Here is a 24678-nt window from a genome sequence, read left to right on the forward strand (position 1 = left end):
GGCGTTAGCAATAAGAATTCAACCTATTTTAGTAATTATATACGACTAGATTGGTCGTGTCACAACAGAAGTTTTAATGCTTGCTCTCAAATATAGCGCGAGATCTTTAAAACGTTTGGTAAATGCTTTCATACCATTACCGCTAATTCTTAAGGTTGGTTGGTACACAAAAAAGCTAACAGTGAATTGGTCGAGCCCACTCGCTAGTGAAGTCAAACAACAAAGATGTTGAAATTTGAGAGATGTCAATTTGGAATTAAACAAAGAAATATGCTCAATGGTGTTCGAGCATGGAGTCGGCTTGATACAACTCAGCCAAGTTGAGTTTAAGCAGCATAATTGCAACTTGATGCCGTTCACTTACCAACTGTACGTATGCATCGAGTTCGGGTCGTGTTGATCAATTTAATTAAACACGTCAAATCCTTCGACCCTAATATGTTAATTTCATGATGAGTTTGTGTTAGATTAATAAATCGTGTTAAAGGCAGTAAATGATGAAGAAAGCTCCTGCCTTTCGTGTTCTCTGGTTCTCTTTCATTCTCTCTCTTTCTTTCAAATCAATCGGACAGGACGTAACTAGAATTAGTTCTTCTATCCTTTTGCTTTCCTTTGGTTCCCCTTTCTTTTTTGCTTTCCCTTTCTTTTTCTTTCAAGCTTCCTCTAACATCTTTAAGACAATTGACAAGCTGGGGTCTCCATCTTTGCTCAACTCAGATGTACTTTTCCCTTGCTGCCAAGTTCAATACTTCTTCTGCAAGAAACTTATCGCAAATTCTTGCTAGAAATTAGCTAGATAGCAATTAATGCACCAACTTAATCACAACCACCACAAGTTTGGACAACGAAATCAAGTCTCATAAACAATTTGTAATCCTTGTATCAACCACAAACTGAATTTTGAAATTGGAGGGTGAATAATAGGTCTGTCGGTGGCTTGATGCAAAAGCATGATTTGAAGATGATGTGTGAAGATTTGTAAACTAGTCAGCATCCAATGTTAAAAGTGTAAATCCGATTACCATATCAAAGTAAGAAAAGAAATATAAATTAATTCAAAATATTAATATGGTTGGATATAACATTCTATATTCATGTCACATTAAAATTTAAAAATGGTCCATATGGTTTTCATGACTCCAACAATGACTCCTGCGAGGTCTCGTTCACGGAGTCATTGATTGTCAAGAGGGCTGGGGCTAGGAAGCTGCCAAATTAAATATGCTTAACAATCATCTCCATTGCTAAATGTTCCAACTACTTTGATGATACATAATTTAATTTTTTCCATAAAACCCGACGACTTTCTGTGCTTGGTTGGTAAAGTCTACTTTATTATCATCCATGTGATTGTGCATTTGCTGTTAGATAAGTTGGTGCACCTTTTCAAGCATTACCCGAAAGTTGAAAGGTCAATAGTAATAGTATAGCTAGCTCTTAAAAAGGATCTAATTTATTTATTTTAACTACTCACTTTTTTAAAGCACTAACATTCTGGACTGAACGTTTTAACTTATCACTTTTATTTATCTCATTTTATAACTTATCACTTATCACTTTTATTATCTCGGTTATGTATATCAAATACAGTATAAAATTCGCCCACTATCTCATTTTTAATAATAAACTATTGTACGCTATCTCTCTTCTATAAAATATAATTTTATCTTCTCTCTCTTGAATACAAAATAGGCCTCCTTTCTCCACCTTTTCTATGATGCTACGTTGATGACCGTTTGAAGGACAAAACATAAAGAAAGAAATAATAAAAAAAGGAATAGAGAAATAATATTTAAATGATAGGTAAAGAATATTTAAATGAGATAATAAAAGTGATAAGTTAAAATGTTGAGTTGAATGTGAGTACTTTAAAAAGTAGATAGCCAAAATAGATAAATGTGGTGTTTTGGCTAAAATTTAGTGAAAAAGTTGTTGAGCCGAATGTCAATGCTCTAACATAAGTTTAATTGGTGGGTGGCATTAAAGTCATTACGAGCTTTACTATAAACTGCACATGTCAGGCCAATATGTTACACAAAATGAAAGCAAACGAAGAAGGTAGACAAAGTTTTCCTATAAAATTCAGTCCATTACACTGAATTTGTGTTTCTTACAGCATATGATTCTTATATATATTTATAAAAATATATAATACCCTAGTAGCATATTGGGAAGATAAATTGTTGACATTGAACGATTCTTATTAGGTGTAACTGAGCATTATAAATAATTTTAGGGAAGCTCCAAATCTAGCGCAGATATGGTTAGTGATTTTCCTGTGTTGTTACAAATAATATCATACTAACATGGTAATGTTATGTGGTACTGAAACACTGCATGTCGTGGCTGTGATAGGGACACCAAAAATTTAGGGAGAGAGATTGTAACACCCTAGTCCATATTAGGAATATGAATTGACAACATGGAGTTAATGGTTTATGAAGGAGCCCATATTGGTTCCTTAGGAGATAGGAATATGCTATACAAGTGATTTTCGGATACTTCAAGTGATGCTTGACTAGTAATTTTTTAAATTATAGCGCAGATGTAGCTAACACTTTTCTTAAGTTGTTATAAAATGCATTTGAAAACATATGCTTCATTAAAAATGTATATGTGAATCATATACTCAAAAAATACATGTAAGTCAATTTAATAGATTAAATTAAAAAAATTCCTCCCAATTCAATTTGGACAAAAACTTTGCCCATTCACCGAATAAAATGAAATCCAACAAATCCTTTTACAAGCTTTTGACAGAGTTGGGCTGAGCCGGATGGCAAACCCAAACCTGATTTAGTTTAATGTTTCAAAGTCTGTCCAAGCTCGATTCATTCACAAACTCCAACAAAGTGCAGCCCAACAATTCTAGACCGAATGGATGGGTTTGGGCCCCGCCCATCCCAGCCCAGCCCAATTCACACCCATACACGCAATGTGACGCCGTTAACTTGGTGCGCTGCATTGGGAACACGTTGAAAGTTGGTTCCCAGATTCTCCTCTGGAACCGCCACCAAACGGCCAAACGAAAAATCCCCAGCGCGCGGACCATTTTCCAAAGCAAACACACACTCAAATTGCCTGATCGTTCACTCATTGTCCTGGCTTCTTCAACTTTCTGTAGTCTAGGGATTGTCTGATCTTCTTATCAGTCACCGACTCACCTGGATCGATCGGATCGGTCACCATGTGGCGCTCTCTCTGGCGGTCCATCGACCGCTTTTCGCTGCAGCATTTCAAGTAAGTTCCCCGTGACTAATCATTTCTAGCTGGCTTTGGCGTTTGTGCTCTGATTCACTGGCTCGCCGTTTTTAATTTTGAGAAATTCTAAAGGAATTTGAAATGCATGAAATGATTACTAAGAGAAGAGCTTGGTTCTGATCTTGTTGTGGATATAGATACGTAATCGATGAGCTGCGGAGGATCAAAGTTGTGGATATGCGTAATAGGGTAATTTGATTTGAGATTGTGATATAATCCATGATTCTTTTGTGTTTCTATTTGCTCATCCTTGCTTTGATCTGTTCCCTCCAGGATTTGGTCATAGATCTACTGCAGTCTATAGTGGAGATAGTTACCTATGGTGATAGACAAGATCCTATGATATTTGAGTATGAATTTACTTGCTCATTGTTCAGCTTTTCTCTGCATGGTTTATGCTTCTCGTTATTTCGATCACATTTTAATAGCTACTTATAAATTATCGCAGATGTTTCATGGAATACCAAGTTTTAGCAGAATTTGTTCGTGTGCTAAAGATCAGCAGAAAGTCGAGGATCGAGGCACCGTTGCTGCAGTATCTTAGCATAATGATTCAAAATATGGATAGCGAGCAAGCAATTTGTAAGATTCGAATGCTATTAGTATGCACGCGGAACTTGTAGAATTGTTAGGTTTTTTCTTTCTCTATCCTTCTTTGCCTGTCTGCAATGTGCATTTGGGCTTTGGAGAGGAGGATTATCGAAGCTGTGATTATGTCGAGAGATTAATTTTTGGGAAAATTATACTTTACCACCCAAAGTTTGGAGCGATTTTCAATTCGACCTTCAATGTTTCAATTTTTGCAATGCAATCTCCCAAACTTGCAAAATTTTTTCAATTCGATCAATGTTATCCCAAAATTTCCATATTGTCCTTAATTTTTTTTTTATAAAAAAAAAAAAAAGAAAAAGAAAATTTGGGGGTGCAAAAGAATTTTTTTTTTATAAAAAAAAATAATAATAATAAAATTAGGGGCAATATGGGAATTTTGGGATAACATTGGTCGAATTGAAAAAAATTTGCAAGTTTGGGGGATGCATTGCAAAAATTGAAACATTGGAGGTCGAATTGAAAATCGCCCCAAACTTTAGAGGGGTAAAGTGTACTTTTCCCTTAATTTTTGTATTGATAAACAATGAGCTTGAACTTTTTATTCGGAATCCAGTGACCAATGCTTGTACAATTTTGTGATGCAGACTATTGTTTTAGCAATGATTATATTAACAGCATTATCACACATCGGTATGAATTTGATGCGGGAGATCTAGCTCCATATTACGTATCCTTTTTAAGGTTTTAATCTCTCTTTCTCTCTTTGTGTGTGTGTTTGTCTTTCTATCTTTGTTTTGGTGGAATACTTAAACTAGTTGGCATTTGTCCGGTTTCTTGCTAGGTTTATTTGTTTGGAAAGGAAGTAAACTTTTTGTCTTACAACTTCCTGGCCTTATTTCGTTCTTTCTTAAATCAGGGCAGTGAGCAGCAAAATAAACAGAGACACCCTTTGCCTTCTTGTAAAGGTTCGTGGGGTAAGTTAAAGCTCATGCTTTCTGAGATATAATTCCATTATGATGGTGCATCATTTTCCTACTCGCCTTAAAGCTTTATCCTGCATATGGTTTGTGATGGCTGAGAAAATGCAATTACAGAGATTAAGGCATCTGATAATTATACTTTTTAAGGATAGAAAAAAAGGCAGTCTTTGGTTTAAGGATGAAATGTGTTAGGCTAGAACCAAACTTTTTGGTGTATCATGAGTTCCCCACTTTTCTTTCATTGTTCTCCGAGTAGTTTGTGTTCAGCCATTGTTTGGTTTGATTAATTCAACTATTTCTTTGCTTAGAAAAAAAAACCAACTATTTCTTTTGTAGACATGCATGACCCTTCCTTGAATGCATGTGATGTCATTCATAGGTTACAGGCACGGTATCCCTTATGTTTATCAGTAGGCCTGGTTAACATTTTCTCTTTTAGGGGATGGTGACAATCAACAATCTTCAATGATTAATCAGTATGTTCTGGATGTCCTTAGCCTCTTTGTTGAATTAACCCATCAAAACTGAATCGTATAGTAGTCTCATTTATTTCTGCATGTGCTTGCTGCTGTTCTTGCATTCATGTCTCCAGTACCTTTTCTTTACTATATTTATTTGGTTGAGTCTCAGCAGTGGCCTCTCAGTCTTTTAATATTCTTCTCCTCATATTTTATGGAATCATGTCTCCCTCCAATATCAGGATTCTGTAGTCTCATTTCCCCTGTATAATGAGGCTCTTAAATTTGCTAATCATGGGGAAAAGATGATTCAGACAGCTATACGTGCATTAACTCTCAACACATACAATGGTATTGTGCTGTTATCTTTTTCTATCTTCTCCAAGTAGAAGATATTTATCAAATATTGGATGTAAAAATACATTTTTGGTATCTTGCAACAGTATCCTTTTGGTTATGCAGTGTGTGATGACATGGTCTATCAATTTATAACAACTCCTCCAGTCTCAAACTACTTCTCAGACTTGGTTTGTCGATTGAGACACCAATGCTTTCATCTAGACACCTTTCTCCATGCTAAAGAGTATGTTCCTCAATTTTTAGGAGAACTTTGTCATTTGATAAATTATACTTTGGTACACGTGCAAGTATCTATTTAAGGCAAAAATGTTCTTGATATTCATGCAGGGAAACATCCACTCAGGAGAGGAGAAATGAACTAATTCTAGAAACTGATAAAATTGTAGATGATCTATACTACTTGAAAGACATACTTAGTGCCGGCGAGTATCGTTTGAGTAGATTAGTCACCCAAAATCTTTTCAGCTTACTTGTCTTTCCCATGTTGCTTCCATTGCTGCAGTTAAGGCAGATTGACGTGAGATATTCTCCCTCTTAGCTCTTTCTCTTTTCACTGTTTTTCTGTATGATGTTTTCGTTCAACACTATTTTCATATTTTCTCCAGGGCTCAAATATATCAGCAGTCACTTCTCTGTATATAGTTTCTCGTCTTCTTCAAGTTGTAGGTGGAAAAAGCATTATAAATGCTGTGGCTGGTGTTATTCTATATCCTTATATGACCTCAAGTGTGGGAGATGCTACTGAAAGAAACGCAGTTGTTGGCAGTTGGAATGCTAAATCTTTTTTGGACCATTTGAATCATTTGGAAAAAATGGTATGTTCTGGTCCAGAATCAGAAGGAGTAGAAAACATTGAGAGCAGCTATTTGTTTGGACATTTGGCAGAGCACATATCATCTAATTCTCAATTCATTGGTGGCCCCCTGAATGATGTCTGTTCAGAAAGGTGGGTCTGTGACAATAATCAATCTTTAAAATTCAAGTTATCGACTTCATATACTGTGGAACTCTGAAAATTGAACAGCCTTCATTCACACTTTTGCTCGTTCCTCTTTATGTGTTTCCTCTTTTTTTCCTTCTTGTGATACTTCTGGATTAATAAAATGTCACTAATATTCTAGGAAATAAGAACAGATGTAATTAATTGAATATTTCTCAAAATAGGATGAATGTCTCTGACATATGGGTTTTGGTTGCTGCTTGAAACCTGAATGTTAGCTATAATTTCATAATGGCATTTTTTTTAAGAAGTCAGAATAATAGGTTGTTTTCTGTTTTTCATTTGTATGTTGATTTTCTTTCCCAAACATGTAACTTGAGAGTGATGATAAAGACACCTAGAGAGCATTGCACAGATGTTGAGGTCATAATTCTCTATGATTGTGCAGTGCAATATTAACCGTTGAGCATGAAAGTGAATTACTTACGATCATTTTCATTTTTGGGGATTATCCTAATTTTTATTGACTAAATTCCCATTTTCCTGGCCCAAATCATCCTTCTTACTTTTTTTGTTCGTACTCAAATGTTGGGAGCTTTTTCAGCTCCTCATGTAACTGAATATGGCATATGGGGCAAATGGCATTCATTGCTTTCATTATAAATAGCATTCGTAGCAATGTGAGAATTACCATGTTTGTTTATGTTTATAATGATAGCTTTAAATATTGCAGGGGTGGAATACTTGCATATATTTTTGCTGACAATAATCAGAGTCTGCTGCTAGCATCTCTATTTTTTTTGCTTATTTTAGCAGAAAGTAAAGGTATCGATTTATGACTTCGGAATGTACCAGTCTTTTTGACTTTTGCTCTATCTACCTTTTTTTTTTTTTGTTGGTCTTGGTGTTGTTCATTTGTTTTTTTTTTTTTTTTGGCTTTTGTCGGTGTGTTTGTGTCTGCAGATCTTGATTATTTTCTAGCTTCAATGATTGGGTTAAGTGGAACACAGAATATGATGGTAAGTATCAATACTATATTATTTTATTTTTTATCTAAACATGTACCTGCAATCAGTGTTTCTTTATCATCACTACTGATGGAATTTACTACCCTTGTTCTCACTGTCCCCTCACATGGCCATGTGGAGCAAATAATACTTCCACTTGTAAAGAAGATATATTTGTTGACTAACCATGCTCTGTTTCTTTAAGTGCTTACATTAACTGGTTGTAGAATTGCCCTTCATGTTTATTTTATTTTATTTATATGATAAAATGCTTATGGGATGATTTAGATCCTTTATCCCTTGTTTCCTTTGACTTTTTGCAGAACAATTTGCATCTAAGGATGGTACTTTTATTTTTAAAAGCATTGTGAAGATTGTTTACTTTGTCATCCACCTCTTATCTTAAGCTTAATACATGAGCTTCTACTTGTATTTGCATGTTCAAACATATAGCTGATACTGTCTTTGCTTTCTTTCTTTCCTTGTTTCTTATAACTGAAAATATAATCGCTTTCTGATAATTTCAATGTTGGTACATTCAGTCGCAGACTCGTGACTTATCAGCTTCACAGGTAGTGGATGGAAGTATCTTTGTGAAATTTATGCCCCAGGTATATGTACAATGTGAAAGTTATTCTGTGATTGTTTAAATTTTATACTAGAAATGCATTCCCTTGTATTACTTTTTAGGTTGTCAACTAGAAGATGTTGATTAAGCTCCTAAAAGCTGTTACCTTGAGTGTTTTTGTTCTGTATATCTTTCATTCACTTTATGTATTTATATATTTTAATTTATTTTTATTTTACAGATTTTAAATGCGTTGTTGACTATTTTAGCAAGCCAACCATCATTGTCTCTGCTAGTTCAATGGCATACAGGGTGGTTCTTGCACAAGCTGCTGATTTATCAAGAGAACAGCCTCAGTGATCTTAATTTTCACCTATTCAATGTAAGAATTCAACTGAGCTGGGTATACATTCTGTAGAGGCGTATATGCTTCTAACTGACTGCAACTTCAAAGTTTCTTTACTTTTTCCTAGTTCTGATATTGGAAGTACTTTTGCTTTAGAAACTTGCACATAGAGTGAACTGGATTGGTCATTTTTGTTTTGCAAATTTTTGTCATCGGGATTTTCTGAAACTTTCCCTACCCTATCTTCAGAATTTTCTTAGCTTCTGCCCAATATGATTGCATATTCCTTTAACAGTTGTATTTTAAGAATTCATATTGCAAAATCATCAGATTTAGGAATCACAAGATAGGAGTCATCTTGCCTTTTGTTTGTCAATCATGGGAGCTAGTCATGTCTGAATGAGATAGAGAACACTGCCACTTACCTTTATATTGATAATTCATTTAAATCACATCATTTTTATTCCTCAAACTTCCTAAATTTCTATATTTTCTAGTTTCCATTGACAGTTCTATATTTTCTAGTTTCCATTGACAGACTTCATATGAGCAGTCCCGTGAACGCCTTTGGAAAGAACTTGATGGATGCTGGTTTGATTATATCCCAGATACTTTTAGAAGTGAATGGCCAAGCTGTAAAACAGGTACCCATGACTTTCATCTCATTTCATGGTTGACCAAATATGCCGCTTTAGGGGAAATTCTGTTAGTTAACCCCTCTGCTTGGTATAGCCAAAATTAGACCATAATGAAAAAGAATAGGAAATGTTTTATTGGATAAACATTTTACACGACACACATTTCATCTATATTAATGTTCCATACAGCTCTTGAGGAATCATCCCAATATAAGGATCCCTTTTTCACATTAGAGCTTGCTGTCTGCCAGAAAAAGACAAGCGGTATGTATTTTTCTTATTAATGAAGATTTGATTTTTTTTTTTTTTTAATTGGATTAAACTGTTTCCTTTTACAACAGTTTGTTCTTTCTTGAAGAGTAAACAAGTATTATTTGTATATGGCAGGCGATACCACTACTCTTTCTGCTTGGCAAAGGATGGTAGAAGCTGTGAAGGTTATTATGCTTAATTCTTACTAAATTTTATTTTGTTAAACATTATTTGTTATTGTGTCCAGCGTTCAATCTGCCAGAGAAACCTGAATATGGTTTGCATCCTGTTGTAGATTTTTTCTTTGGGACAATTCTATCTGACCCATAATTTCGGTTTTGAGTTCATTTTCTCTTGTAATGGCCCTGTTATTTGAACATTTTAGGCTTATGTAAAGACAGAGAGAGATATAGTCTTAGTACGAAGGATATTGTTTTGGTTATTTGATGGGCTAGGATTTGAGTGTAACTGTGTAAGAGACAACCTCTTGGTTTGTAATCTCTAACATCTGACAGTGAATCTTTTTTGCCCTCTTCACCATGGATGTTGGCTTGAGGCTGAATCACTTAATTATGGTTATGGGGTGCTTTGTGTTGCTGCTTGTTTTTTCATCAGTTTAAATATCAGCCAATCAAATGAAATCAAGGTTTTGTCGCAACCTATATTTTGTTGAGAAGATTCCTTAGTCTTATTAAGGGTTCTAAGCTGTATAATACGGATGCTGAGGTGGGTCACATTTTCCAATCTTGCTACAATCCAACTCAACTTGAAGGAGAATGAAATGCTATGTGGTCCGGTGTTGGTGCCCAGATGGTGTCCAACCTGGCAAGAAATGCAGTTCTAAAGGATATGCAGATTACATTGTATTAGGTCACATGTTCCACGCAATCTTTTTGCCCCCTCCCCTTGCATTTCTCATATAACTTTGGAACTTACAATTAATTTCTTAAGTTTTTGCTCTTTGTTCCTCCCCCCCCCCCCCCCCCCCCCCCGTCCCTGTTCTGCTCATTTCATTTGATTAATTATTCTCTACTACAAATATCGGCTCCTATATTTGTGAGTTTCTCTTTTACTTGGGGTGTTGAACCCAAGTTTATACATTCCAAGAGTCCATTTTCTGTTGTTATATGTTCTATGAAAACTGTTAATTCCTTATTTAAGTTTGCTGGGGTGTAGAAGATCTCATTATAATTATATTTTTAGGTATTCATTCTCCATTTTCAGCTTAAGGCAGTCATTTCCAAAGGAGATTTGCTTGAAAACCCCCTGCTTAACATGACGACTGGTACAACTGCCGATCCTGGAAAAAGTCGCGCCTTAGATATTTCATCTGCAAGCTTTGGATCTGATGTTTCTTTAGGTGCGGTAACATTCCAGAAAAACTTCAGTTAGCTGTCCAAAATGTTATAGAACATAATTTTTATTGTTCTCTAACTTTCTACTAATTTTGCAGGCTCTGGAATCCCTTGCAGTATAGCATTTTCCAATGCAGGAATCAGGGATGTCTACCTGATACCTGTGGCAAGGGGAATGACTGGAAAATTGCTTCTCACTGAGAAACATCCCTTCCGCAGTCAAAGAGGAGTTGTTATTGCTATTGCTCCATTGGCCGGCTTGAGTGTAAGTCCCAACATTGGTAGAAGTTGTTCAACATTCAGAAAATGTCTTGATGATGGTCTGACAACTTGATTAAATTGGTTTAGTTCAGATGTCGACCATGATCAACTTTGGCCTTTCTTGGTCAGCGTTTGGAGATACATGTTGCTGATCTCCAAATGCTAATTTTTTTATCAAATAGGTTTATGGCTGGAGTTCTTGATTCTCTTGCACTATTCAATGCCACTGTTCAATTTGTACTCACTGACTTGTGCTAGAAAAAAAAGATAAAAATGGTTTACAGCCGAGCAATTGTCTTGGGAAGAAAGAATAAAAAAAAAAAAATTGTATTCTACTGCACAAGTGACAAACTGACAGTCTCTTTGATCTGTTAGTTGTTACACATTTTGCATGTGTAATTTATCATGACACCATCAATTGTAGTTGGAAAGGGAAATGATTAGGCTAGATACAGGGTTAGTGAAAAGTGAGAATGTATGGATGACAGAGATGTTAAGAATTTACAATTTTTTGCTGCATGTTTTCTTCTAATTTTGTCAATTATGGAGGAAAGTTTGAAGTGATTGGAATTCAGACAAAGATGTCGGGCTGCTATAAACTCTTTTGATTTTCTTGTATATGCTAGATCCCCAAGTTTGATAATGCATTGCTAAGGTAACATTTTTTTCTTTCACTTAATACAGCCAAAGATAGACAAGGACCATCCCACATGGTTGCATCTCCGGATAAGAGAGCTTGACCCAAGATTTGATACAAGTAAAGCTAGAGGTAACCACTTGAAGATGCCTAACCATTTTACAGATGGGAGATGGACACTTGGTTTTTCAAACGCGAAAGCTTGTGAAGCGGCTCGGTTGTTGATACTTGAGGAGACTCATAAACAGAGATCCTTTGTCGAAAGCATACTTGCGCCACTACTCCAGGACAATTATCTTGGGAATTTATCTGATAATCAAGATGAGTGAAGATCTGACACAAGGTGTTGGAGGTTAGCTTACAATTTTATTCTCTTGTTCTTTCCTTGCTCTCTTTCTCCCCAACCCCCTCTTCTCTTTGTTCTTTAATTTTGTTTTTTGTTATTGTAACCTAGCTAGGACGTCTCTGCACAATAGTGGTGTTTATAATTAGATCATCAAGTTTGTTGTAGCTCCATAGGCACACCTATTTTGTATTATATTTTTAAACACGTTGCAGTCGATGTCAATGTAATAAATAGACTTAAAAGAATTGTGTCCAAGTAATTTTCGAGCAAAAAGGAACCAAAAAAAAAAAGTGTCGATACATATTTTGTACGAAATGAGTAACTTGCGTCTCCTTTTAGTTGCTTGTGAATAAATGCTCTCCAATCTCCATCCTCCTTGTATTCCCTTCTATTGTTTGGTTGATTGCCCGGATGAGTGGGATATGAAATGACAGTATACTTGGTGATCGGGCGTCTGTCATCTCCTGTGGCAGAACATTCTTTCCAGCTCAGTTTCTTTATAGTTCTATTCATGCGTCGTGCTCGTACAGGAGGTCAAACTGGTCATCTTCCCAGCTAGAGGCCTTGATTGAAAGTCACATATCAAAGTTCCAACCGCATGAATATCGATCCCAAGGTACTGGGGCTGTGGGGCACCCTCTCTATTACTTGTATGTATGAAAAAACCTACTACTATAAAAAGAATTCATTAAATTCATTCACTCAAAAAAAAAAAAAAGAAAAAAAAAAAAAAGAAACGAAAAAGAGGGTCACCCTGTCAATGAAAGAGAGAAAACATAAAAGCAATATCAAACAACTTAAAACACATAACATTTTTAAAAATATAAAAACAGTTTTAATCTTTATGTCACATCAAAACACTTTTAAATCTTAAAAAAAAAAAATTATTCAAAATACATGATTAACAAAGTCATATATACCTATTTTATTTGAGTTTATGAATGAGAATAAATCATATTATTTACGTATGGTGCTGGACTGAGAGTTATCAAGCTACGGCATTTAGAATGTAGAGGAAGCTAATGATAATTAACAATGAGTAGAGTTCTTATTTTGGATTTTGGGACGCGAATTAGATACGGCGTTACAATGCTTAGGAACAGATAGCTGAAAAGCGTTAAAAGAACTTTCCCGATTGAACTGCATGAAGTATACATATGTTTATTAATGTGTTTTGAATGGTGTTATCTATTCTTGATTTTGAATTATTTATTTAAAGAACAGAAAACAAAAGATAAAAAATAAAGAGACAATTTACTCACCATTAAAGTAAAAGAGGTGAGAGAAAAGCAACTCGGTGAAGGGAAGATGGGTAGAGTTCAAAACTTGAAATGAAACGGCCTTTTTACCCAATCTAGATGCTAAAAAACGATGCTATGTGATGGGAAAATATAGTAGGCAAAACCATGTGTATGTGCTGCAATTATAGGCTGAGAAGCTGCTTCTTTCTAGGCCGTACGTTGGACAGAATTATCCTTTCCTTTCGAGTGTTTACAACTCAGCCGCCCCCAGCGGGTACAACCTCGGAAAGCACAGAGTCTTTCATAGTTCATACCCTTGCAAATTACTGCTGAGAATATGAAATGAAACTATAGCTAAGAAATTCCATATTATCATTTCATGATGCAGGCCGTCAAGTTTAAAAATGACACATAAGATTGTTTAGCGCATTATGGATACTAAGCATAAAATAATGAAAACTTTTAGGAAAAGGGGTATGGTACTGGTACGTAATTCCATAACCTTTACATTAACAAGGCTGTCTTGTCAAAATTAGAGCTACTTTTTCCTCCATTGTAACCTTTAAAGTCTGGCCGGCCAGCACAATACTGTTCTCTCTCTCTCTCTCTCTCTCTCAGTTTTGTTCCCTCTCTTGAATATTGCTTTCACCCACATGGCCACGTATAGGCCAAAGATGCTTATTTGAAGCTTAAAAGCATAAAATGAGCAGCCCTTTTGAGTAGATAATGCCATATTTTACTTTTAATATCACTTTATGAGAGAGTGCTTTACTTTAAGCAAAAGCTATTGAGATATAATTAAATAAAATTGAGTTATTAGTATACCTTTTTATGTATTTGTCCCTTAGGGTTACCTCAACTGGTAACTGGGTTTAGGTTCTAATTGAGAGATATATATAACTCAAAGAGAAGAAATATTACATATCTAGTTGTCCTATTATATAACTTCCACTCAAAACCAATTATATAAATAAGATATGTGCACAAGAAATATATATATACAGAAAATGTGCAAATTAATAATTTGTCCATATTAATTATTAATATGTTAGAGTTAGAGCTCTAAGTCTAATTAATGTAATATATTTCCATGAAAAACTGAAGGGTCTGAAAGGAGAAAAAGAGAACTCTAACTTTCACTTTGACACAAATTTCGTGTTGTAAAAACATAGATTTAGCAATTAAACTGCAATATTCAGGGATGGCTTTTGCCATAGCTATCCTTTATCTAGACGAAGTTAACCGTTATTGGTGGTGACGATAGAGAGAAGGAGAGAGAGAGAAAGAAAAGGAATGGGTTGGGGTGTATCCGAAGTAAGTGTTATTAAATATATTCCTCTCCTTCATTCAGACACTCCTTTTTCTAAGCAGTGCTGAGTGCTTTGTGTTCAAATTATTTGGTGCCCTTTAATAGATGTCTTTTTAGGCCAACAAAGATAGAAGAAGCTTTTTGACTGGGGACTCGACTCCAATGCTCACCCGATAAAGAATAAACAGTAGGGTTTTTTTGGATTATTAATATTTATTTATTTTTTTCTTTTCTTTCTATAAGACCTGTTTGGGGACCTACGATCTTATTTAGTCTGATTCATCTGCTCTCTTCGATCGCGTGCTCCTCACGCGCATGCAACTCTACAACCATGCACTATCCACTACACCAACGTCAATGAACAAATATTAGAGGGGGTTTTAGAAATTAAGAGTCTTCAATGGAGTACTGTTGTGATCTTCATCAGGATGGCCGTGACCCATGCATGAACTAGTTTTCTATCAATGGCTTTTCTTCTATGATTGATAGATCATTCTCTCTTTTTTTTTTCTCTCTTACTTTATTTCTCAATCATTTCCTTTTCTCTGTGAACTACTTTACTTTGAAGGGCACATTGAGAGCCTGAAAGTATAAACCTGCAGTAAACATGGGTGTTTGTTGGGGGAGGACTGTGGTTTTATTGTATAAACAAGTAAAAGTGGAAGATGATTTGAGGAATGAAAGGAGATCTCTCGTTTGTTGTGTTTAGAAAATATGTTCCTATTTGTTTATGTGATTTCATAGCTTTTTTAGTTGAAGACCCTATAGATGTGAGGTATATTGTACGTACTGAGTGGCGTAGCTCTTCTTTCTATGCAAAGGCACGCTGAGGAATAGGACCTGTAACCTAAAATGGTCCACAAACTTAAAAACACCAACATATATATTCAGAGCAACAAGATTAAGAGGATCTAAGTTTTCTTATGTTTGTGATACAATTTGATTAATCTTTTTGTTTCTTTATATTATTTGGTAAGGTGTGATAATCATAAAATAATGATCAGAATAATTATATATATATATATAAGTGGAGCAATCTAAACAATATCTTCTGCATTATGGTATGAATATTTTCCTTACATTTTAGGGGTGATTATGGAATTAGGACACTAGTGGTCCTTCTAGAAAGATCGATATATATATACACACAAGTAATGAAGTAAAACGAGCTAGCTTGAATTAAGGCATGTGAAGCACATTATTGATTATCCCACGAAGAAACGTCATCTTCATGCAGATCTTTGCTGCGTTCTTTTCTTAAAATACAACAAAAATTCTATGATGTCGATCGATAATGAAATTATGCATTAATATTATGCACGTATCCGTTGAAGTAATCCATCATGCACACAACTGCCACAACGGTTATGAAATTACAGCTCACTTTCCTTGATTAAAACATCTCGGATTGATGGTGGTCACTGGTGAGGGCCACCAAAGTTGTGAATGGTTCTACTAGCTAGGTTTGAGATTTGTTATTATTTCATCAATTTTTTGTACTTTTCTCTCTCTCTCTCTCTCTCTCTCTCTCAATATTCTTTTGTGTTGAACAATAATACAAGAGCCAATTCTCCATGCTTAACCAGTCAAATGTTGGACCTTTACTTTTGAAAGGAAAAGTATTCATCCCACCACAATGGCTATTTGTTAATAGTACGTACATTATTTGATAGATTAATATTAATGGAAACTTCTTTTCTCAAAAAATATTAATGCAAACTACCATCTTTAATCATCTTGATTTACTTGGCCTTAGAGAAAATTAGATCATACAGGATTAATTAAAACAACTTGCTTAATTAATTAAGAAATGAGACACACGATCTATTATTAATTTCTCATTGCACGCAAATTAATAAGAATGAATCTTATAATATTGGACGTGCATCCTTCTTATTGGTATTATTATATATTACCATAATTATTGTCAAATGATTTCTAATAAGCTGTAAAAAAAACTACAGTATATATGTATTATAGTCTTTTTAACGGTCTAGATTTAATTTTACTATCTCTATTTTAGTAGAAGGAACGCACAAGCCTTCCTGTTTTGATACGGCATAGAGTTATTGGAGACCACCGAACATAGACCTCTAAAACCGAACAACTTTAAAATTATTGTATCTCCTAATTCTCTTTCGCTTTCGAGATATCTTCTTCTATTTTTTTATTTTATATTTTGTTAAAAATTTATACGCATCTCAAGGTGTATGTACGTAGGTGTTTGTTATGATTTTGTTGGGTGATATTTTGAATGAATTAATGAGGCCGGTTTGAAAAGTGAGAAACTTTATGAAATAATGAGAAAGAGAGGGAGATGTCATAGGAGGTAGGGAAGGGAATGTTTGGATGTTGGTCTTAATCCCCATGCAATATGCATTCAAAGCGTCAAGTTAGTTTTTGTAACTTTGTTATCCATAAAGGATGAATGAATGCCAACGCTTTATTCCTTTGTCTTTGAGTCCGGAAGAAAATCGTACACACTTCCCGATTCCTTCAGACACTTAGTCCCCATTCTCTTTTCAGCTCCTCGGTTTTAGCGGACGGTGATTTTCGTTTCTCTCCCTCTCTTTCTCTCTACCAGTGTTGGGCGCGCGGATGAAAATTCAAGATTGCCCTCGATCTGCTGACATAGAGCAAGACGTTTTAGAGTAGGGTATGATTGTATTTTTACCTTTGATACACGGCTGGTCACCATTGGAACACCTAAGTAATTAATACTACTTTTCGAACTAAAATAAATTTAATTATTTAATTTACAATCCAACACTTTTTATTTTACTCAACAGGTCATATTAAACAAATAAAATAGTCAATTGAAATGCGAGTTAATTAATAGAAACAAGATTTCAACTCAAAATCTTTATTTTTATTTAATATTAAATCATTACTTGTTGAGCTGATATATATATATATATATATAATTAATAGTATAAGGAAATTGAATTTGATCAAGTTCTTGAAAAGACGGGCTAGAGTAGCTGGAATATTTGAATAAGATAATGAAGAAAGCTAATACCATGATGATTTGGTTTATACTTGAAAAGATTGGAAATGTGTTGTTTTTCAGGTTAGTGTATATAATACTTTGCATAAAAGAGAGAGACCCACTTACTATATCTTTTTATCAAATTTGGTGTAGAGAGAGAGAGAGAGAGAGAGAGAGAGAGGGCAAAGCTGAGTTGCCTTTGATACTGGTGCATTCGTCCTGCTTGTCAGCACATGCATTCCACTTTCCACTACAAAATCGACTTTGGACCCCAAATTTTACCTCACTTACAAGAAAAGCACAGCCCACCTCCCATAAATTTCAAACCTTCTCTCTCCAGCCAAATCATAATCACAAACTAGCTAAGAAACAAACAATTGCTTCATATCAAACTTCTCTGCATAACATAGACAACCTATAGGTGGATTGAAACCTACCCATCACTAAAAAACTCCAGCCCACTCTTTCTCTCTCTCTTTCTCTCGCCCTGAAGCTTCCTAAACATCTCTCTCTCTCTCTCTCTCTCTCTCTCTCTCTCTCTCTCTTTCCTTTGTTTCCCTACCATAAACCCATGAAAAAAACATCTATACAACTTGTTTCTTGAAGCCTTTTTAAGCTTCTTGTCGCTGCTAGCTGTTCCAAAGAGAGATCAGTTGAAGATGAGATCAGGAGGCTACACTCTTCAACAAACTCTGACTGCAGAGGCCGCAAGAATAGTAAACCAAGCCATAACCCTCGCAAAGCGTCGCGGCCATGCTCAGGTGACTCCTCTCCACGTGGCAAACACCATGCTTGCAGCTTCCACTGGTTTGTTGCGCACGGCTTGCCTTCAATCCCACTCTCACCCTCTCCAGTGCAAAGCCCTAGAGCTCTGCTTCAATGTTGCGCTCAACCGCCTCCCAGCCTCCAATTCTAGCCCCATGCTTGCCACTCACGGCTCCCAACAACACCATCCTTCCATCTCCAACGCCTTGGTTGCCGCTTTCAAGCGCGCGCAGGCTCATCAGCGACGCGGGTCTATTGAGAATCAGCAGCAGCCTCTCTTAGCCGTGAAAATAGAGTTAGAGCAGCTCATAATATCCATCTTAGATGATCCTAGCGTTAGCAGAGTGATGAGAGAGGCTGGTTTCTCTAGCACCCAAGTGAAAAGCAATGTCGAACAAGCTGTATCTTTAGAATTATGTAATATTTCTCAACCTCCTTCTCTAAATACCAAGTCTAAGGAAAGTAATCAATTAGTAGTAGGCAAACCAGTTGTATCATCATCAGATCCAGTCAGGAATATTGAGGATGTTAGAAGTGTGATAGATAATATGATGAACAAAAGAAGGAGAAGTACTGTGATTGTAGGAGAGTGTCTTGCTAGCCTTGATGACACTGTCAGAGGAGTGATGGAAAAGATTGACAAGGGAGATGTTCCTGAAACCTTGAGAGAGGTAAAATTTATAACCCTCACACTTTCCTCTTTTGTGAATCACTCTAGAGTAGATGTTGAACAGAAACTTGGGGAGCTTAGAAGTGTTGTGAAAGGGCGTATGAACAAAGGAGTTGTTTTGTATTTGGGAGATCTTAAATGGGCAACTGACTATAGGGCTGAGCAAGGAAGGAGGGGTTATTATTGTCCTGTGGAGTACATGATCATGGAGCTCGGAAAATTGGTTTGTGGGATCGGAGAGACGGCCGGCGGGATGTTTTGGCTCATGGGAATTGCTACTTTCCAAACTTACATGAAGTGTAAATCATCATCAGCTCATCCATCGCTGGAGACTGTTTGGGGTCTTCATCCTCTTACAATTCCTGCAGGCAGCTTGCGCTTGAGTCTCATCACTGACAGGTAAAACAGTTGGTAAAGTTGGACATAATGAATCACTTTATTTCCGCACTTGCTTTCTGAAAAATAATTTGATTTTCATGTGAATCACCTTATTGAAGAAGTATAGTCATTTTCTTGAAGGAAAAAAGTACGTGTTGAATGAATGTATGGAATGGTAAAAAAAGAAAAACAAAAAGGAGAGTTCCCTTTTCCCCTTTGTTTTTTGAATTGATATGATATGTATTATATCTTTGTGATACGGATTAATTCACGGACTTATTTCTTATATATCAACTTAATCTTATTTTTTTTCTTCAGTGATCTTCAAAGTCAGTCCACAAGCAAGAAGGCTGAAAATGGAACTAGCTGGCTACTGCTTGAAAGTGGGGAGGAGCAGCAGCAGCAGCTTCTCTGCTGCGCCGAGTGCTCGGCAAAGTTCGATATTGAAGCTCGAAGATTGCAAAGCAGCAGCACTTGTAACAGTGACTCCACTACTTCAAGCCTTCCTGCATGGCTCCAACAGTACAAAAATGAGAGCAGAGGAGTACTCAACTCTAAGGATCAGGTTTAATTCACATATCTCAACCTCCTTAAACTTCGTAAACATGTACATGTGATCGATGTAGTTCAACATTTATTCATTTGTAAAAGTTGAAAACTAACTTTTGCTTTTGCAATTATCATCTTCTCTTTCTACCAGAACTGTGTCCCAGTCAGAGACCTTTGCAAAAAGTGGAACTCAATTTGCAGTTCAATCCACAAACAACCCTATTCTTCTGAAAAGACCCTCACATTCTCCTCTTTATCACCGTCTTCATCCACTACGGGTTTTTCACAGTCATGTGGGGGGCACCACCATTTCTGGAATATTTCTGAAATTTCCAACATCAATATCGTTGAACCAAGATTGAGAATGTACATTAATACAGAGGAAAATGATCCCAAACAACCATTTTCATCAAATCCCAATTCGGATTCCTCCAGTGATGTCATGGAAACGGATCAGTACACCCACAGGTTTAAGGAGCTTAACGCAGAAAACCTCAAATCCCTATGCAATGCATTGGAGAAAAAGGTACCCTGGCAGAAGGATATAATTCCTGAAATTGCAGAAACAATCTTAAAATGCAGGTCTGGCATGGTAAGAAGAAACAACGATGTGGCCAAAGAAGAAACCTGGTTGTTCTTTCAAGGTGTTGATGTGGAAGCTAAAGAGAAAATTGCTAGAGAATTGGCTAAGCTTGTTTTTGGGAGCTCTCAAAACAGCCTTATTTCTATTTCCCTGAGCAGCTTTTCATCAACAAGAGCCGATTCAATCGAGGATTGCAGAAACAAAAGATCCAGAGACGAGCAAAGTTGCAGTTACATCGAGAGGTTCGCGGAGGCAGTGTCGAATAATCCTCATAGGGTTTTCTTAGTCGAAGACGTGGAGCAAGCAGATTACTGCTCTCAAATGGGTTTCAAGAGAGCCATTGAAAGAGGAAGCGTAACAAAATCTGATGGTGAAGAAGTTGATCTTAGCGACGCTATCATCATTTTGAGCTGCGAAAGTTTCAGCTCAAGATCCAGAGCCTGCTCTCCTCCTACCAAGCAAAAGTCAGATCAAGAGGAGAAGCCGACAAGTCCTAATTGTTCTATGTCTTTGGATTTGAACATTTGCATTAACGACGACGACAGCGCCGATGATCAGTCAATCGACGACATTGGGCTTCTTGATTCTGTCGATAAACGGATTATTTTCAAATATCAGGAATTATGAAAAAAATGAAAAACCTTATATTAGGAAGAACATGTCATCAGGTGGCCTCGTACGTACGTACGTGTCGGTCTTGTTCTAATTTTTATTCTTTTCTTTTCCTTTTTTTTTTTTTGGGATTTTTCTTTGTTTAATTAACATGTGTTTAGATTCTGATCGATCAGTCAATATATTCCTAGTGTTGGACATTATGTAAAATTAACTACATCATGATCATGTATATTAATCCATGAAGTTCCTCTAATAGTTAATTAATTAATTGGTGTATTTCCCCATCACCTTTTTTCCCCTTTTTGTTCTGAGGTTTTTTTTTTTTGACTTGAGAGATTCATGGATAGCATTTCAGTTTGTTTTCTTTTCCCTTTCAATATAGTTTTCGCTTTCATAAGAGTATATCTCTTGTTTCTCCAAACAGTTTATAGCCAATATTTTCCTCCTTTATTTATGACAGATTCTTTTTCTTTTTCTCTTTTCTTTTAGATAGTTTCTTTTATATTCATATATGATCAGATCGATCGTGGTGTGTCTTTCTTCCGGTTCATGCATGGAATCAAGGCCAACAGTCATAGCTAGCTATTTGAGTGGATATTGTTAGAGAATATATATAACTCCAATGCATGCATGGAATCATATGATGTTTCTATTTATTTACACTACAACAAAAATGACCAATCACCGACCACAAATTCCCTGGTCACGATGACTTGGATATTAGATTTTAGAGCATTTTCAATAATGATGACTATTTTAGTTACTCAAAATATACATTTTTTAATTTATTTTTGTTACTAGTTTTTCACTACAAATTCCAACATATTATTTATTCAATTCTCTCTATTTTATTTAAATATTATTCTTATTGTTTGTTAAAGGAGAGAGAGGGAGAGGGAGAGAGAAAGAAATTATTAAAATAATAGTAGAAGGTGCTACAAGTTTACTGTAGCAAAATTTTTAGAATAACTACTATACTAAAAACGAAAAAATGCGTCCCTAAGAGGTAATTCAATTAGTTTGGATCACACTTAAAGAAGTGGAGGTCATTAGTTCAAATCTCACTCTCCCCTTTTGTGCAAACATGTCATTATCGGCCTTTTAGAGCACCTGCTAGCTAGAGATGCTCTTAGGCTCTTAGCAAGCAATGAAAAAAGTTGTCACTAATAGCTTAATATATATATATATATATATATATATATATATATATATACTACTATAAACATGTTACAGTATTTTATTTTTTAATCACTAAACAATTTTAATTACTGAATTTTATTATTTTTTTTCAATTTCTTTGCTATATTTTTTTGTTTATTATAATATTAGGAGGCTGCTAAACCCAAGAAATGAGCAGGTGATTAAACTGTTTCATGGACTCATGTTGGTCCATTTTGTTGATTTTTAACTGTAGGAATATCGATGCTTACTCATGCATGTGGTTGCAAAGGGAAACATTTTAAAAGGAATATGTTATTTTTAAATATGGTTTATTGTGCAAGGCTCACATTTCATGGACCGTATATCACTTGCTAGACTTTTCCCTTCGAATAAGAAAAAAAAAAAAAAAAAATCCAACTCAATCTTTTAATATAATATTTATCAGCAATGTCATAATCATTATCTATTTGTAACAGTCTATAAATATCAATGTGCAAATAACATGTATCATGCATCATAGACAATCGATCGGGAATTAACCACATGCATGACCTTTTGATCAATTTACATCTTCTTTGGCTTTTGTGCGTGGGTCATAGGTATAGGTACACGTTGTTTCTATCTACGAATTCAACAGGTTTCCTAATTTTCTTTTTGAACTGAAAAAGCATTCAAAGATAAGGGTAAAAAGAAAAAAGAAAAGAAAAAGTAGATCTACATTAAGAAACGACGAGTAGCACAAATTGGATATATACTTCCCAAGTTGAATATCTTTTAACAACCAAATACACTATACATCATTCATTTTCTTCCTTATTGGTTTTTCATTATGTAAGACTGAATTTTATTTCGGAGAGCTATAATTATAATATCAACTAATTCTTTTTAAGTAATAGCATAGATGGATGTGATTAGAACCTTTCTTGAATCATGTGACATTTTCTCTGCATACTCCCCTCGAAAAATATTGTATTGTACATCTATAGCAACGTACTCCAATCCCATATTGGAAAAACGAATAACTCATATAAAGAGAGTAAATTATAAAAGAGTTTATAAGTGCTAAGTTCCCAATTGATTCATTACTAGGTAAAATTTGGCTTGATAAGTGATTTAAGAATTTCAAATGCAATTTGATTAGTTCTTTTGTAATGATATTGCAAATGTAACTAGACATTTCCCTTAGTCACATTAATATCACATGCATTACTCTAATTTTCCAATTAAGTTCTAATTAATTATATGGCTTTGTTGGGGTCAGAATATAGTCTAAATAGATTTTTTTTTTTTTTTCTTTCTTTCTAGATCGAGTGAGATCTACCATCGTACTTTTGTCCTAGTTGTACAATCTTATCTAATTCAATGAATAATGCCAAGAATATTTTTGAGAAAAAATGCATGGATTTCACAAGGGAAGCTAACCAAAGATGGATACAACTAGCTGCATGTGAAAAAGTTGACAACTTCTTAATCAAAAGAAGGGGCCAAAGGTGAAAATAGTTTATATGTCCATGTAATCAAAGGAAAGGCATAAGCTAGAAGTTGTTCCTGGGCACATCCCCTATTGCTTCATGCATTAAACTACTTAAGTTATCATCTTTATATATATATAATAAATTAAGCATGCGTACGTGTATGCCACTGGTTTTGTCACAGGATGAGATGAGGTTTTTTATTAATGCAATAAAACATTTGTAAAGCGTCGTCGTCTCGCTAGTTTTCCCAATCCATGCAATTACAATTCCATGAACTTAATTAACATCTATCTCCATCATGGAAAGCGTATAATTTATTGAGCATCTACCAGCTGCTCTGTGTCTGAACAAGAGTAACATGAATTATAAAGCTTTTGGGTATTAATGTACGTGGAACACGGGCTCGACTTTATTCCACTTGTTCTTTTGTTCCAAACAAAGCAAATCGTATACTCACTCCATGTATATATATATATATATATATTTATATGTAGTTATCAATCTGCCAACTGTGAGCATCCCTTCTAAAGTTTTCCTTTGTCTACAAAGCGACCATATATATATATATATATATATATATATATATATATATATATATATATATATATATATTATCCTTAATTTTGAGTTTCATCGATGGAAAACTACCATTTGTTATATATATATAAGATGTCGGCTGGGATTACTTCAAGACCAAGTCATTTTTTGCTTAGAGAGTTGTGAAGATGTATTTGCTAAGTTATTGAAATGGGCGAGCGTACGGTTCTTAATTGAACTCCGATCAATTGAGCCCAAGACATGCTTTATTTGTATTAAAATCTTAATTTAAATGAATAAATTTATAATTTCTTATCGATTTAAGTTTTTTGGATAATTGGTAATTTAATATAGTATCATAGCAAAGGTTCTAAGCTAAGTTCAAATCTTATCTCCTTATGTATTTCACCTCTCATTTCAATTAAATATTTCATTTGTTGGCAGC

At 35.2% G+C, this 24678-nt stretch overlaps 2 protein-coding genes across 3 annotated transcripts; both read left to right on the top strand.

Annotated features, from left to right (window-relative positions):
- Positions 1 to 2994: 2994 nt before the first annotated feature.
- LOC132191461 (protein TRANSPARENT TESTA 9) lies at positions 2995 to 12608 on the top strand. Of its 2 annotated transcripts, none has more exons than XM_059606480.2 (20): positions 2995 to 3240; positions 3399 to 3450; positions 3535 to 3611; positions 3710 to 3843; positions 4458 to 4554; positions 4730 to 4787; positions 5494 to 5602; positions 5714 to 5834; positions 5939 to 6128; positions 6217 to 6557; positions 7285 to 7376; positions 7515 to 7570; positions 8101 to 8169; positions 8368 to 8508; positions 9011 to 9116; positions 9300 to 9374; positions 9498 to 9547; positions 10566 to 10722; positions 10816 to 10982; positions 11663 to 12608. In XM_059606480.2, exons 1-20 carry the CDS (start codon positions 3188 to 3190, stop codon positions 11942 to 11944), a joined length of 2427 nt encoding a protein of 808 aa, XP_059462463.2. In that variant the 5' UTR covers positions 2995 to 3187; the 3' UTR covers positions 11945 to 12608. The 2 variants fall into 2 exon arrangements, with proteins under 2 accessions (XP_059462463.2, XP_059462464.2); XM_059606481.2 differs by having other exon boundaries at positions 10587 to 10722.
- Positions 12609 to 18025: 5417 nt separating this feature from the next.
- On the top strand, positions 18026 to 21301 carry LOC132162657 (protein SMAX1-LIKE 3). The gene is made up of 3 exons (XM_059572940.2): positions 18026 to 19334; positions 19632 to 19878; positions 20014 to 21301. Exons 1-3 carry the CDS (start codon positions 18160 to 18162, stop codon positions 21070 to 21072), a joined length of 2481 nt encoding a protein of 826 aa, XP_059428923.1. The 5' UTR covers positions 18026 to 18159; the 3' UTR covers positions 21073 to 21301.
- The last annotated feature ends 3377 nt before the right edge of the window (positions 21302 to 24678 follow it).

Source organism: Corylus avellana, chromosome 10, assembly GCF_965113065.1.
Source record: "Corylus avellana chromosome 10, dhCorAvel1.hap1.2, whole genome shotgun sequence".
NCBI classification, from domain to species: domain Eukaryota; kingdom Viridiplantae; phylum Streptophyta; class Magnoliopsida; order Fagales; family Betulaceae; genus Corylus; species Corylus avellana.

What these genes read in the sequence shown, in the direction of transcription:
- LOC132191461 (XM_059606480.2), top strand. Translation starts at nt 3,188, where the DNA reads ATGTGGCGCTCTCTCTGGCGGTCCATCGACCGCTTTTCGCTGCAGCAT. An exon ending in TTCTTGTAAAGGTTCGTGGG is followed by an intron (nt 4,788 to 5,493) that starts GTAAGTTAAAGC and finishes CTCCAATATCAG; the next exon opens with GATTCTGTAGTCTCATTTCC. An exon ending in AATGATGTCTGTTCAGAAAG is followed by an intron (nt 6,558 to 7,284) that starts GTGGGTCTGTGA and finishes TAAATATTGCAG; the next exon opens with GGGTGGAATACTTGCATATA.
- LOC132162657 (XM_059572940.2), top strand. Translation starts at nt 18,160, where the DNA reads ATGAGATCAGGAGGCTACACTCTTCAACAAACTCTGACTGCAGAGGCC. An exon ending in TTGAGTCTCATCACTGACAG is followed by an intron (nt 19,335 to 19,631) that starts GTAAAACAGTTG and finishes TTTTTTCTTCAG; the next exon opens with TGATCTTCAAAGTCAGTCCA. An exon ending in TACTCAACTCTAAGGATCAG is followed by an intron (nt 19,879 to 20,013) that starts GTTTAATTCACA and finishes TCTTTCTACCAG; the next exon opens with AACTGTGTCCCAGTCAGAGA.